This window comes from Paroedura picta, chromosome 15, assembly GCF_049243985.1.
Source record: "Paroedura picta isolate Pp20150507F chromosome 15, Ppicta_v3.0, whole genome shotgun sequence".
NCBI classification, from domain to species: Eukaryota; Metazoa; Chordata; class Lepidosauria; order Squamata; family Gekkonidae; genus Paroedura; species Paroedura picta.
Window position 1 is genome coordinate 336,472 of NC_135383.1, and position 13,102 is coordinate 349,573.

The 13,102-nt window shown below is 54.5% G+C and overlaps 1 protein-coding gene across 4 annotated transcripts; it reads right to left on the bottom strand.

Moving 5' to 3' along the window:
* Nucleotides 1-406: 406 nt before the first annotated feature.
* On the bottom strand, nt 407-12,655 carry HP1BP3 (heterochromatin protein 1 binding protein 3). 4 transcript variants are annotated; one of them, XM_077311412.1, is made up of 13 exons: nt 12,489-12,628; nt 8,569-8,762; nt 8,077-8,179; nt 7,527-7,677; nt 6,554-6,713; nt 5,491-5,634; nt 5,051-5,131; nt 4,467-4,621; nt 3,677-3,767; nt 3,396-3,555; nt 2,067-2,178; nt 1,752-1,877; nt 407-1,519 (listed from the first exon to the last, which is right to left on the bottom strand). In XM_077311412.1, the coding sequence occupies exons 2-13, from the start codon at nt 8,653-8,655 to the stop codon at nt 1,222-1,224; spliced, it is 1,668 nt and encodes a 555-aa protein (XP_077167527.1). In that variant the 5' UTR covers nt 8,656-8,762; nt 12,489-12,628; the 3' UTR covers nt 407-1,221. The 4 variants fall into 4 exon arrangements, with proteins under 4 accessions (XP_077167527.1, XP_077167529.1, XP_077167526.1 ...); XM_077311414.1 differs by lacking the exon at nt 8,569-8,762 and having other exon boundaries at nt 12,489-12,655; XM_077311411.1 differs by lacking the exons at nt 8,569-8,762; nt 12,489-12,628 and adding an exon at nt 11,743-12,317.
* Between the last annotated feature and the right edge of the window lie 447 nt (nt 12,656-13,102).

Below are 13,102 nucleotides of genomic sequence, written 5' to 3' on the forward strand. Positions count from 1 at the left end.
AAGAGTGTAATAGAAAACCCATTCCATGTTTTCTTTTCAACTATTTTTCTACTGTCATTTATTGCAATGGAGGCAATGCAAGTCAATGGGCTACTGCCCCCCACCCCACTCCCCAAAGGAATTCCAGGACTCACTGGCAGCCAGAGCTGGGGAGCCCTTGCTACACCCCCCCCCCTCCGGGCAGCTCATTAGCAGAGGCCCTCCGGTGCACTTCTAGCCTTGTATGACCTTGGCTCCTCGTTTCTGGCCATCCGGCCGGCCAGCCAGCCCCCAAAGCAGTTTCTGGCCTGTTGTCTTCCAAAGCCAAGGGCCTCTTGCTCCTGGCCCAGGATGCTGCTCTACAGCCCCCCTCCCTTCGGTCGCCATCACGGCCCCCCAGCAACAAAAGACACAGTCAAGCAAGGCCTTGGAATCTCAGTTTTATTTTAGCAAACAGCACTTTCCTCACTTAATGGCTCTACATTAGCAATCAGATAATTCTCTGACATTTCTTATGCTCTTTTTTTCTTTAAAAAAAGGGGGCAACAAGTGACAAAACCTCAGATTTCTCATTTCTCTCTTTTTAAAAAGAGCAAGTTTCAAAAGTTGGGTTCAAGACAACTTTTTCATATATATATAATAATAGGCTTGGTTTTTAAGGGTCTCCTGGGGTGTGGGAAGGAGGGCAACTAAACTAAACCACAAACCACTCTAACAAAAGTCATAAAGGCAGGTCCTGTAGGGGCCCAGGCCCCACTCCAGACCCTCAGGCAGCCCCTTTTTGGAGGAGACTTGTCCCTACACTAAAGAAGGCCTTCCTCAGCCAGGGCAAGAAGGGCTTTCCCCAGCAGGTGCTTCTGTCTCCCCAGGGGGTTGCTTCAGCGTTCTAGAAATATAGAAATCTTCTTTGCAACTAGCTTTCAAGCCAAGCTGCACCCTGTACAGTCAAATGTTTGCTTTTCAGAATCCTATGTTCCTGACAATTGGTTTTGAGACAAGGTAGGAGGGGGAGGGAGGGAGAGGGGAGACCCCAGGCTCAGAACCAAGAGTTCATGGAAACGCGGATACGGTAGACGACTTCACTTAGAATTTCTGCTTTTCTCCCCAGCTCGAGGAAGAAGGGAGGGAAAAGGAGAGAAAAATGTAAGCGTTGAACTAAGATATAAATGTGTTTTGACCATACAAAGCAACTGGAGGGGGTGGGGTGGGGGCAAAAAGGCAGCTCTCTGCCCGTGGGAGAGATTACTTCTTTGCCCTCAGGGACTTACGCATGGTGGGCTTGCTCTTCTTGGTGGGGGGCTTCACCTCCTTCCTGGGACTGACCACTGGCTTCTTGGGGGCAGGGCTGCTGCTGGGGGGCTTCTTGACAGCAGCTCTGGGGGGGACTGGCTTGGCTTTCTTGGCAGGGGCTTTGACCACGGGTGGGAGCCTGGCTTTCCCACGATGCACCACAGGGGCCTTGCGTGGCTTTGGCTTGGCCTCTCGCCGCTTCATCGGAGGAGCCCTGTTCCGAGCTTTGGGCGGGGGCCGCTTTTGCATCCTGCAAAGGGTACAAAGGATCTCAGCCCAGGAGTTGCAAACACAGGAGGGGTGGGTGGTTCTGGCGTGCCCCAAATCTTCTCACATGTTGCTTTGCTGAACAGAACCAACGGGAGCCCTGCCGGCTTTTACTACTTCATTCCAAGGGCCTGTTTCAGAGGATCCCCCCACCATCTCCTGGGTCTGGTGAGGAAGCAGGCAGCCGTCCAACTCCACCTTCGCATGCCCCCTACCTTTTCTTTGGAGGTGGTTCTTCCTCCTCAGACTCCTCCTCCTCAGACTCCTCCTCCTCAGACTCCTCCTCCTCCTCTTCCTCCGAACTGTCCTCTTTCTGTTTGCCTGGGAACAGAACTCCAGGGCTGGCGGAGGGCCCATGGACATGTATGAAAGGACCCCAATCTTTGGGGGCAACTCTCCCATGTCCCTCCCTGCTTGTTGAAGGATTTTAGGGCAGGGGGCTAAGAAAGGTCTTGATGACAGAGAGCCGCAGTCTGGCCCTTGGCCCTTCCCATAATTGGCCGGAGCCACCCAAGAGAAGCAGCCCTCACCTGGGATAGTAAGGGAAGCAAAGCTGGAAGGTGCCGCTGAACCCCTTCCCAGAGATCTGCTCCATCCAGCCGTTCTTCTCACACTTCTGCAGGGTTCTCTTCAGTAAGTGGACTGTGGGGGGGACGACAGGGGGGAATGAGAGAGCAGCGGAGGCAGGAGGCAGGAGGCAGCCAGCCCCTGGCTTCTCCAATATGGCCAGCCAAATTCAGAATGATGCCGATGATGTTTCATTCATAACTGGCTTTTCCCAAGGTTCCGGTTGGTTAATAACATATATAATAACAATAAACAAAATATTAGTTTTAATCTTGAGAATAAGACATCAAAACCTCTCCTTCTGAATCTTTCATTGGCAGACTTTAAGCAGCACCTGGACACCTACTTCTCCTGGATGGCTTAGGCTGATCTTGCATTGAGGACGGGGTTGGACTAGATGGCCTGCAGCACCCCTTCTCACTCTAGGATTCTATGATGCTTCCAAGATATCTGCTACTGAGGCTGCCTTGAGCCAAAGGGAAAGGCAGGGAACACAAATTTGTGTAGGAGACTAAAGAAACATCCAAACCAGGACTGTCTGACGTCCAAGAGCTCTGTGGCTCTCTTGAAGCCCAACAGGACCCAACTCTGGGCGGGAGTGGGTTAAAAAGAGGGCTGAAACGTCAGGACTCAAGGCCAAAACCAGCTTGCAAAATCCAGCTCCTGGGCAGCGTGTTGCTCTCCACACTCCTCCCTATTCCTTGCTCCCAGACGAAAGACCTGCTGCTGCTGCCCACGTCCTCCCCCACAATGGCTTCACCAGGCAGTGCCATGCCAGACTCATCCCAGCACAGCCTGTGCTCTGAGCTGCCCACGGGCCTTGCACAACAAGCAGAAGAGAGTGCACTGAAAGGGCTCCTCGGAAGAAGCTGGGAGCTGGCGGCACACTCTTTTTGCTCTGGCATTCAGGCGAGCATAGCTCTCTCCACCTCAGGACCAGCGCACACCCCATCAAGCTATTTTAAAACCCAAGAACTGGCAAGCGTAGGCAGAGCTGCCTGCCCAAAGGACAAAAGGGGGAGGGAGAGAGGTGTGCATATGCATGAGCACACGTGCCAGCTCTCTCTTTCTGGGTCTTCCTTTCTCATACTGTTCTGGACCCACAGCTGCTCTCCTGGATTAAGAAGCAATACTGCAAGGGAGCAGGGGGCCAGAACTGGGGCCCTGGCAGCCATCATAATCGGTGAGGCCATGGGGCAATGCTACACTGAGGGTCAGGGCAGGACAGCTATTCCCCAGACCCCTTTGTCTCTGTGCCTGAGGGAGGGGGCATGGGAAGGGATCCTTCCTACCCTGGAGGCTGGAGTTTGTCCCTGGATGCTTCTCCAGGACATACTTCTTCAGGGCAGTGGTGGAGCAGGTCTTGGGCTCATTCATGGCTGCAATGGCAGAGAGGATGGCATCCTCCATCAAACTCCCGCCCAGCAGTGGCTTCTCCCCCGATCTCTTCAGCTGGATGGCCAAGGAGAAAGGAACAGAGAATAATCAGTAGGGAGGGGGAGGCCTCTCCAAGCAGGCCCATCCTCAGGTCCAGGCCAGCTATCAGGACCACGAGCACAGTCTGCCTCCCCACCTGGAAGGTCCCGGAAGCCCCTTTGCCCGTGATCTGCTCCAGCTGGCCTTTCTCCACTGCTCTCTGCAGGGCATTCTTCAATAACTGGGGTCTGCAGGAGGAAAGCAAAGGTTGGATTGTCACTTGAGCCGGGGCCATTTGCTAGGAAAACTGGAAGAAGACCTTCACACAATGCACAATCAGCTTGTGGAACTCACTGACACAAGATGTAGCAACTAGCTCTGGCTTTGCTGCTGTCAAAGGGGAAGATTGATCCAGCCATGGCTAATGAAATCCACACAGCCAGAGGCAGATCCAGAGGTGGGGGCTCATGTGGAAGCATCAGAGTGGTCACTGCACAGAGGCAGCCTTAGGTGGACCTTGCCATAGCCCTGGCTGCCCCCACACCACAAGAGTGCTCCTGGACTCTACTGCCCACTTCCCCCTCCCTCCCCGTCAGAGGCACCTCTCCCCAGAAGGAGGGTCTGCAAAAGTGCCTTTGGGGAGGGTGGCAGTTCTGAATATATACAGAAGAGTTCAGTAGTTCCTTTCTGGGAAGGAAAGGAGAACAATGCTCTTAAAGCAGGGGTCGTTTTCTTAGCCAAGGACACCACACCAGCTCAGAGGCACTCTGCTAGCAACCTGGCCTCCCTTTCAGGTGTCAGCATGCTTTGCAGAAGAACTGACTGGCTGCTGGTCTGAAATGTGTCCAACAAGTCCCAGGGGCAACTAGAGGGGTGAGCTCCTCAAGAAGAGTTGTGGGCCAAGAGTGCCCCTGCCCCCTGGCCAGCCCTGGCACCTCCCCACCTACCTCACATCAACCTTCAGCTTGGGGTAATACTGGGAGACATATTTTTTGATCAGGCTGTAGGAAGCCTCCTTTGGCTCACAGAGGCGGGTGAAGGCCAATGGCAGGACGTCTTCCAGCTTCACCTGCTGCTCCGGACCAGGGGCTGAAGCACTCCTCTGAAAGGCAGGGCAGACGCTCTCCATGAGCACCCTCAAGGCAAACACCAGCAGTCGCACTGGCCAGATCTCCCTGGGCCCAATGTCACACAAAGAGCGCCTGCAGTGACTCTTTCCCCGACATGTAGAATGACTGGAGAGCCCTCTGCCCAGAGCTGAACAGCCCCTGGCTTTTCTTTGAGCAGAAAGGAAATCAGGTTCTAGCAGTACCCCAGCCAATCAAAAGAGAGCCATGCCCGCAGTCCCCATCCTGTGCCATGCAGGCAGGTGGCAGGGCTGTTGCCAGGCAAATGCACCAGCCCCATTTCTCTTCATGAGCTGCCCACTGAGCCATAGCCACTGCTGGCCTGATGGGATGACAAACCTGCCACAGGTGGATCATAAGGATCTCTTGCAAAGTCCTAATCATACAAGAGCTTCAAGCCTTACCTTCCGATCTCTGGATTTTGAAGCTGTTTTCCCTGAGTTTGGGGTCACCACAAAACTCCCGGAGGCCCCCTTTCCTTTCACCTAACACACAGAAAGGGAGGAAGAGCTGTCTGAGCACTGGGAAGAACATGGGCAACATCTCTCTACAGAGGGAGCAAAACGAGGTGCAGAAGGGGCTCAAGGCCTTTCCTCAGCATTCCATTGCCCTCTTTGGTATATGCTTTTGATGCCAGCCACAGACTTCTCAGGGGGGCGACAAATGGCTTCCTTTGACTCCCAGAGCCCTTTAGGCCTGTCCTAGATGTACTGACACCAACCTCCTCTCTGTGCTCAGCCAGGATGCTGCTGGGCTGACCAACTGGCCATCACTTTTGTGGGCCAGTCCTATCTGCCCTGGCCAAAGGCTGGCCCAAGGCATTTGGATGCTGCTCTCCGCTTACCTGTCGGATGACTCCCCGCTCCAGCTCTCGCTTCAGGGCCTGTTTCAGCAGGTAGCCTCTCCGCTCCAGCTCCAGCGAGGGGTACTTGTGGATGATGTACTTCCGAATGGCCACCACTGATGCCCCGCCTTTCTGATAGCAAGCCTACAAGAGACCAGGCCTGTTAACAGACTGAGAACCTGTTCATTTGTGGCCTGAAGTGCTTTACATGGTTTTAAATGATTAATAATGATAATCCAATACATAAAAAATAAATAAACTAGGCTGGAGGTAAACCTTCAACACCCAACATTCTCAAGATGAAAGGATGATTTCTGATGGGTAACTCAGTACTGTCCAAATGCTTCCCTCATTCGGTCAGCTGCACCAGTCCCTCCCCTTTTAAAATGGCTGTTCTTACAGGGCCCACAGAAGCAGAGGTGCTGAGGATGTGGCCAGGGGCCAAGGCCATGGATGGCAAAGAAAGGACCACCAACATGGTACTGGTGTTGTTGCCCTGAGTGGCCCTGGAATAGGGGGGAGGTCTCCGATTTGGAAAGCAAAAGCTGGCTGGGGGAGCTGCTGGCAAGGGCTGTGAACAAGACCCCCCCCCCCCCCCCCCCGCAATCACCTTCTTTCCCAAGAGAACTCGATCGGAACCCCACACAGTGGGAGTTAATTCACAGGGCACAGGGTGTTCTCAGGACACTGTCCTGTCAACAGACACTCCTAATTGAAATCTATCTGAATGAGCCTGGGAAGGAAGGTATGCTGGAAAGGCCAGTCTTAGTCCCGCAAACTCCGCTCCAGAGATGCTCCTTCCAGATGGAAGGATGCGTCATGTTTCTCTCCAGGCAGAAGGGATTCAAGCCAGCTTCTCTGTGGAGAAGACTCTTGTGGGAGTTGCACTTGGCCTTGCCCACTACTGGGGTCCTTTGGGTGACATGCTGCACTGCCACCCCTGCCCTCTCTCTCAGGATTCATTTAGCAGGGTGGCGCCCGACCTGGCCTTTCGCCCCAGCCCCATGTGGGCCCTCCTCCCTGCCCCCCACAGAGGCCCAGATCCAGCATGGGCCAGGCATGCCTTGATGGCCTCGATCAGAATGGCATCCATCTTGGGGCGGGAGGAGGCCGCCATCTGCGTTTGTTTCTGTGCTCTGGCAAGCTGGCTGGCAGAGAGGGTCGCCCAGGCAGGAATGGTCTTCTTCACTTTCTTCTCCTTATCTTTGGCTGGGTCCTTCTCCCTGTATGAGGAAGAGAAACAAAGAAGCTGCCAGTCAGAGAGGCTCACCCTCCAAAGGTACATTTGAGGGCCTGACCCAGAGGACTTTGCTGCTTTCCTTGAACGCAGAAGACTGGATCTAAGCCCTCCAATCTCTTCTCTGTGGGGCTAAATCCCACCGACCCTCAGCCTGGCATTTTTACTTACGAAGATATAAAAGTAAAAAACTATTTTATTTTTTAAGAAACTCCAAGATGTGACTTTGAATACCATAAAGGTAATACCACCACCAAAATGATTTTCAAAAGTAATGTTTCTTCCAAGTATCCCAAACTGTGCAGAAAAGGGACTTGGGATGCTGAGACCAGATTACAAAGTTCTCAGAGAAATGGGACCTGGTGGCCATGGGAGGTTTCTGTGACCCAGTTATCTATTGGAAGACCAGCTCTGCTAAAAATGTACAGTCCAATGAATTCTTGACTTGTCTTGCTGACAACTTCATTTCCCAGAAGGTGGAGTGAGCAACTAGGAGGTCTGCAACTTTAGACCTGATTCTCAATAATTGGAACTGCCCAAACAAGATGCAAAAAACCCAAAGCAGCATGCTGCCGTACATGTGGCCTTGTTCCCAGAAGCCGGGAGGAGGGGGGGGGGGACATGGCTGCCACTCAGTGCCCCCCTGAGCCACAGTTGCTGCTTGTGTGAGAACACGCCCAGGGGTCATGAGACGAATGGGGGAAATGCAGCAGAGGCAGGCCAGCTAGCATATAGGCAGGTCTCCCCCCACTGCTCCAGACATCACTTTGACACATGCCCCCCTCCCCCACAGTCTTACTCCTTCTGGGGTTCCTCAGCAGGCTTCTCAGCTGCCTGTTCTCCAGCCTCAGGCTCCTTAGGTGGCTCTGCCTCACTCGACGTGGCGGGTGGAGTTTCATTGCCTCTCTCCTCCACAGTGGAAGCAGATTCTTCTGAACTGACATCAGGATCTGTGGGGGAATATTGCGTGTGTTTGGGGAGCTAAGCAGCACTGCCCAGGAACACCAACAAATGGGGGACACAGATGCGCCCTAGACTGCCCCTCCTTCAAGGAGCTCAAGTCAGCATGCAGGGACCTCACCTCTACATTCCAAGAGAGGATTCGAACCTGGGTCTGCCCAGGTCACATCTGGCTATCAAACAACCACAGCCGTTTCACAACCTGGGTGCAAACGGCCAGTAGGAGAAAGGTGAGCTGCCTGCATCCCATCCCCAGCAGCCACCAGGAAACTGCTCACCATTCCAAGCCTCTTCAGGGCATCACAACAGGACAGATCAGTCCAGCTCCCTCCCACTCAGCCCTGGGTAGTCCCAAGGAAGCACTGCCTGCAAGCAGCTGAGGACCATACCTGGCTTGGTCTCTTCGGCTTCCGCAGGCTTACTTTTGGGAGGGGTTTCGCGGGCAGAAGAATTCACAGCCCTGCGGATTGGCATGGTGCTGTCCTCGGGCTTCTGGAAGGGAGGGAAATGGGGTGCAGCGTCACAAGGGCTCAGAGGGGCTCTACAGCCAAACACAGAGGAGACCCCTTGCAGGAAGCCTCAGCATGGTCCCCTCAAGAGAGAGTGGAGACCGGAGTTCCCAGCATCCCACTCCACTTGCATTAGCCAGAGAGAGGCCATTTTAAGCTTCGGAACATTCAGAATGGCAGCAGCAAAGGGAGCCGATGAGGGAAACCTTCAGGAAAGCAGCAGAGGGAAAGACTATATGCTCCTAAGGGCGGGGCGGGGGGGGGGTGTTCCTGCAGCCCCAGCCCCAGCTTGTAGAAGCAGGGAAAGAAGAGGAGAGCAGCCCTGCTCAGGGCCAGTCCATGGGCCAGCGTGGAGAAGGGGTCATCCCCTACCTCACTCAACTTGTCCAGGGGAGCTCCTGTTAAGAGTGCAAACGCCTTACGGTGTGCGGGATCAGCTTCGGGCAGATCAGTCGCCATTTAAATTAATGTCTAGCTCCAACGTGAGAGTAACACTGTGGAGCCCCAGGTTTTAATCACAAGGGGGTGGCCTTTCTAACAGAGGCAACCGGAAGTGCAGAAAAGACCTGGTGTGAAGAGGGGAAACAAGAACATGAACCATCCACACTGACATGTCACTCACTCACACGACAGAAAACAAAGCTGGTTAGAGGGGAGCATGATTACACAGGCCAGGGCCAGCCACCTCTCTGACTTGCTGGACAGACAAGCTGGCATCTGGGGAGGAAGTCCAAGGGCCTGTCCTGTAACAATGGGACCCTGCTTCCCACTGGCCGTGGGCAAGCATCCACCAGATGTGCAAAGACACCAGTGGGACTGCTGTCCAAAGGCTACAGATAAACAGCCCTCCACTTCCAAATGTCTGGGATTCACCTGTGCTCAGCATTTAAAGATGTCTCCGTCAGCTGCTGCAGATGGTGTAAAAGGCAGGGGAGAAACACCTGAGTAGATAAAACACAGCCCACCCCCCAAGGCTCAGGACAGCATTTGAGTCAGGAGGGCAACTCCTCCCCTTTACCTTCCTGGGTTTCTCTTATATGCTGAAGGGCAGCCTGTCTGTGGTGGGACCCTGCAGGGTTTTCCAGGCAGGAGAGGTTTAGAGGTACTTTGCCATTGCCCACCTCCCCATTATGGTCCCCTCATGTTCCCTGAAGGTTTCCCATCCAAACACCGGCCAGGGCTGACCCCGCTCAGCTTCAAAGATCTGACATGATCGGGCTGGTTCGGCCACCCTGCTCAGGGCGAAGGCAGCTGGCCTCCCCAAGGCAGTCCGAGGCTTCCCACAGGCCAAAGGAGCCCCAAGAGGAAAGCCTGGAGGGCAAGCAGTGTGCAAAGCACAAGCCGTGTGCAACTGGGGATAGGGCAGGGGCCTTCGGGGCCACAGAGAGATGTCTCTGACAGAGACCCCATCTTGAGGAAGCGGAGGGGGAAATCTTATTTTTTAGTTATTGCAATGGGGGCAGGTACCTGAAGCAGCCATCCATCTTTCCCCAGATCCTCTCTACTCCTCTTGTGGGATGGGGAGAAAGGGGGGAAAGAGGAACACCCTCCCCTTCAGCTCCATTCCGAGGGGAACTTTAAAAAGAAACAGCAGGGCCAGCAGCAGGAAGGAAACACCATCTGACACCTCAGCATTTTCCAAACACCCATGGGAAGGGAAAGGGAGGACTCACCACAAGTTTTGGTTCCCTGAATACTTTATGAGCTGTCAAATGTACAGCACAATAGCTTGGGAAACCCAGGGACAGCCTAGAACAAATGTGGAGGGCCCTTGGGAGAGGCCGTCAGTTGGGTTTTCTGGTGAGGAAAATAGATTAAAACATGGCTACGTGATATTTTAAAAAATAGCCTTTGTTCTGACAATGCTCATTTTTTTCAAGGCAGTCTGAGGGGCACCTGAAGCTCTGGTCCAGAACTGGCCTGCTCACTCCCACCAGAGTCCCCTCTCGTGTCTCATACAGCAGCCAACTAGTTGCCTTGGAGAGCCAACAGATGCTGGGTCCTAGCACCACCATCCAGAGACACTGCAGATCTTGCCTTCATGCATCTAACTCTCTCTGAAAGCCGCCCCTGCCTACAGCCAGCCATCTACTGGGACTGGAGCCCACAATTTAGTTGCTTGTTGAGTAAAGAAGTACTTTTCTGTTGACTGGCCAGACTGGATTTCCCATCCACTTCATTGGGCGCTATGGGAGAGGAAGAAAAAGCTTTCTAGCCATGTTATCCACCCTGTGCATAACTTTTCAACCTCTATCATGTCTCAGCTGCTTCATATCTAAACGGATTCGTCCTACACTCTTTAGCTGCCCCAACCCCAATCATCCCTCTTCTGAGAGGCAGCTTGGTATGGTAGTTAAGAATGGAAGCCTCCAATATGGACACCTGGGTTTGATTTCCCCACTCCTCCCCTTGCAGCCAGCTGTGTGACTGTAGTCCAGTCAGTTCTCTTAGAGTTTTGTCAGCCTCATCTACCTCACAGGGTGTCTCTTGTGAGGAGAGGAAGGGTAGGCAATTGTAAGCTGCTTTAAGACTCCTTCTGGTAGTAAAAGCAGGGTGCAAACAACCACCTCTTCTCTTTCTGTTCCTTTTGTAGGCTCCACAGCATCTTTTGGCGACCTGGCTACTAAACCTGTAAACATTATTCTAAATGAGACTGCACCATCTATGCAAGGGTATGGGCTGTTTTATTTTCCTTTCCTAATAATTCCAAGCATAACTTTTTCACCACTGCCACAAACTGAATTGGCATTTTAACCAAGCTGTCCACTACAAAATCCAAGATCTCTTTCCACCTCATTTTTGGCCAGTTCAGACTTCAACACCATCAACCATCAACAACTTATTATAAATTAGGACTTCTTGCGCCCACGTGCATCACTTACATACTTGGAACTTCATTGGCCTCAATGCTGCCCGCTTACCAGTTTGGTGAGATCGTCCTGTACTTCTTCACAATCCGCCTTGGTTTTCATCATTCGGAATAATTTACTGTCCATAAACTTGGCCACTGCATTGCCCACCGCAATTCCATATCATTTATGAACAAATGAAAAGTACAGAATCCCAATTCTGAGCCCGCTAGTAGAATTTACTGAACTCAAGCTGGGTAGCGACATGTTTTCAAGAGTTGCCCCCTTTGAATGCACACACCCATCTGCTGAGCTCTCAATACTGTTTCCCACCAGCTGTGTCATGTTGATATGGAAGCATCACTCTCTACAAAGCTCTGGGGAAGCAACTGAATGGGCCCTGTTTACAGCAGGGGTCCTGAGAATGAAAATGTGCTTGAGACCACGCCAGAGATCTGACCCACCTGGCAGCTGTTTCATAGGGAGAAGGTCGCTCCTTTCGCCTGAGCTGCCAGGGTCTGAACCTGAGACTTGGCATGAGCCAAGATGTTCTTCCTACCACCAATGGGTCCCTGACTGCCAGTAGGGAATGGCATGGTAGAATGGGCTGCACCCATTCAGCCTGCAAGCAAAGCATCACAGGCTGATATTCTGGAACTCTCCACTACATTAAAAACCATTTAATATAACTACCTACCCAAAAGAAAAGTATCCCAGCCAGCCAGCCAGCCAGCCAGCCTTTCTTTCTGCTCTGTAGAGGACTACAGATTTCATAGCTTTTTGATTCAGGCGAAAGCACGGTCTTCCTTTTCCCACGAGGCTCAGACCACTCTGATGACTGCAGCAGTCCTCCGTGGCAGAGTGCCATCGGTCCTAGGCCCACCTGGGTGCTGAGCTGCCTTTCAGTACATGGGCCCACAGCGCCAGAGGCAAGGGGCGTCTGCAGAGCCCAGCATGCCGCTGTGGCGCTGGAGAGCCATCAGCGGGGCTCTGAGGCAGTCAGGAGCCGAGCCCAAGGCAGGACCCGGGCCAAGCAGCGGCCGGCTCCTGCTCCTGCAAGGGCGGGAGTCCCCTCCAGCGAGCCCTCTGCTCGCCCAGCACCTGCCCTCCTCACCAGACGCCAGCCAGGCCCGCCAAGGGGCAAAGCCAGGCCGCTGGCTCAGGCGCCCCCAAGGCCGGTTGCAGCCCCAGGCCCTGCGGCGGGGAGGGCCCAAGGGGCCGCCCGGCCCCGGCTCCGGCCCCGGCCCCGGCCTCAGCCCCGGGGGCAGGCGGGCGAGGAGGCGGAGGCATCGGCATGGGCACGCATAAATTAGCATATATCGCCTCATGCAAATCGCCTCATGCCACGACGTGCGAATCAGCGCAGGGGCCCGCCCCCGCCCCTCGTGACCTCTGACCCACCCGCGGTCCCGCCCCCAAGCGCTCCGCCCGCCTGTCACTCACCGACTCAGGGACCCTCTCGGCGGCAAGACACAAAGCAGCGGAGCCACCAACAATGGCGGCGGCGGAACCGGACGGACTCCGCGGGTCGGGGGCGGGACTACCCCGGCGCCCGGCCAATGGCAGGCCGCGAGCGTCTTTCGAACACCAGGCAGAAGGCCCACCTCCTTCGTTCCGCAGCAGCAGCCAATCGGCACTAGGCTCCAGCGCATGCGTTCTAGGACACTTTCTGGCCGTGGCAGTTACAGCAGAAACAAAACAAGCGCGGGAGGCTGGAGTCGGGGGCGCGTGCGCGAAGCGCTACTCCCTTGGCGGGAAAAAATCCTGAGGCGTTTTGGGCTGTCGTCAGGGGAAGTACGCGCACATTTACCTCATACGGCGGCGACCGGCCGGAAATGCCTCCGCCGCGGCCGGTCACGCCCCCCCGCCTGCTCGAAGAGGGAGGGGCCTGGGTGGGAGCGCCGTGCGCGCATGCTCGGAATCCCCGGAGCAACTCGGAAGGTTGCCACCCCCCCGGCAGGGGCCCGAGGAGGAGGGGGCGGCGCAGCCTGGCGGAGGCCCCTGCTTGGCAAGGAGAGCCGCCTCAGGCCGCGAAGGCCCCACCGGGCCTGCGAAAC

Excerpts from the sequence above, each read along its gene's own strand:
- HP1BP3 (XM_077311411.1), bottom strand. The coding sequence starts at position 11,913 with ATGGCACTCTGCCACGGAGGACTGCTGCAGTCATCAGAGTGGTCTGAG. Across the intron at positions 8,180-11,742 it reads CTGGGATACTTTTCTTTTGG|AAGCCCGAGGACAGCACCAT; the intron begins GTAGGTAGTTAT and ends CCTCCCTTCCAG. Across the intron at positions 7,678-8,076 it reads AGCCGAAGAGACCAAGCCAG|ATCCTGATGTCAGTTCAGAA; the intron begins GTATGGTCCTCA and ends ATTCCCCCACAG.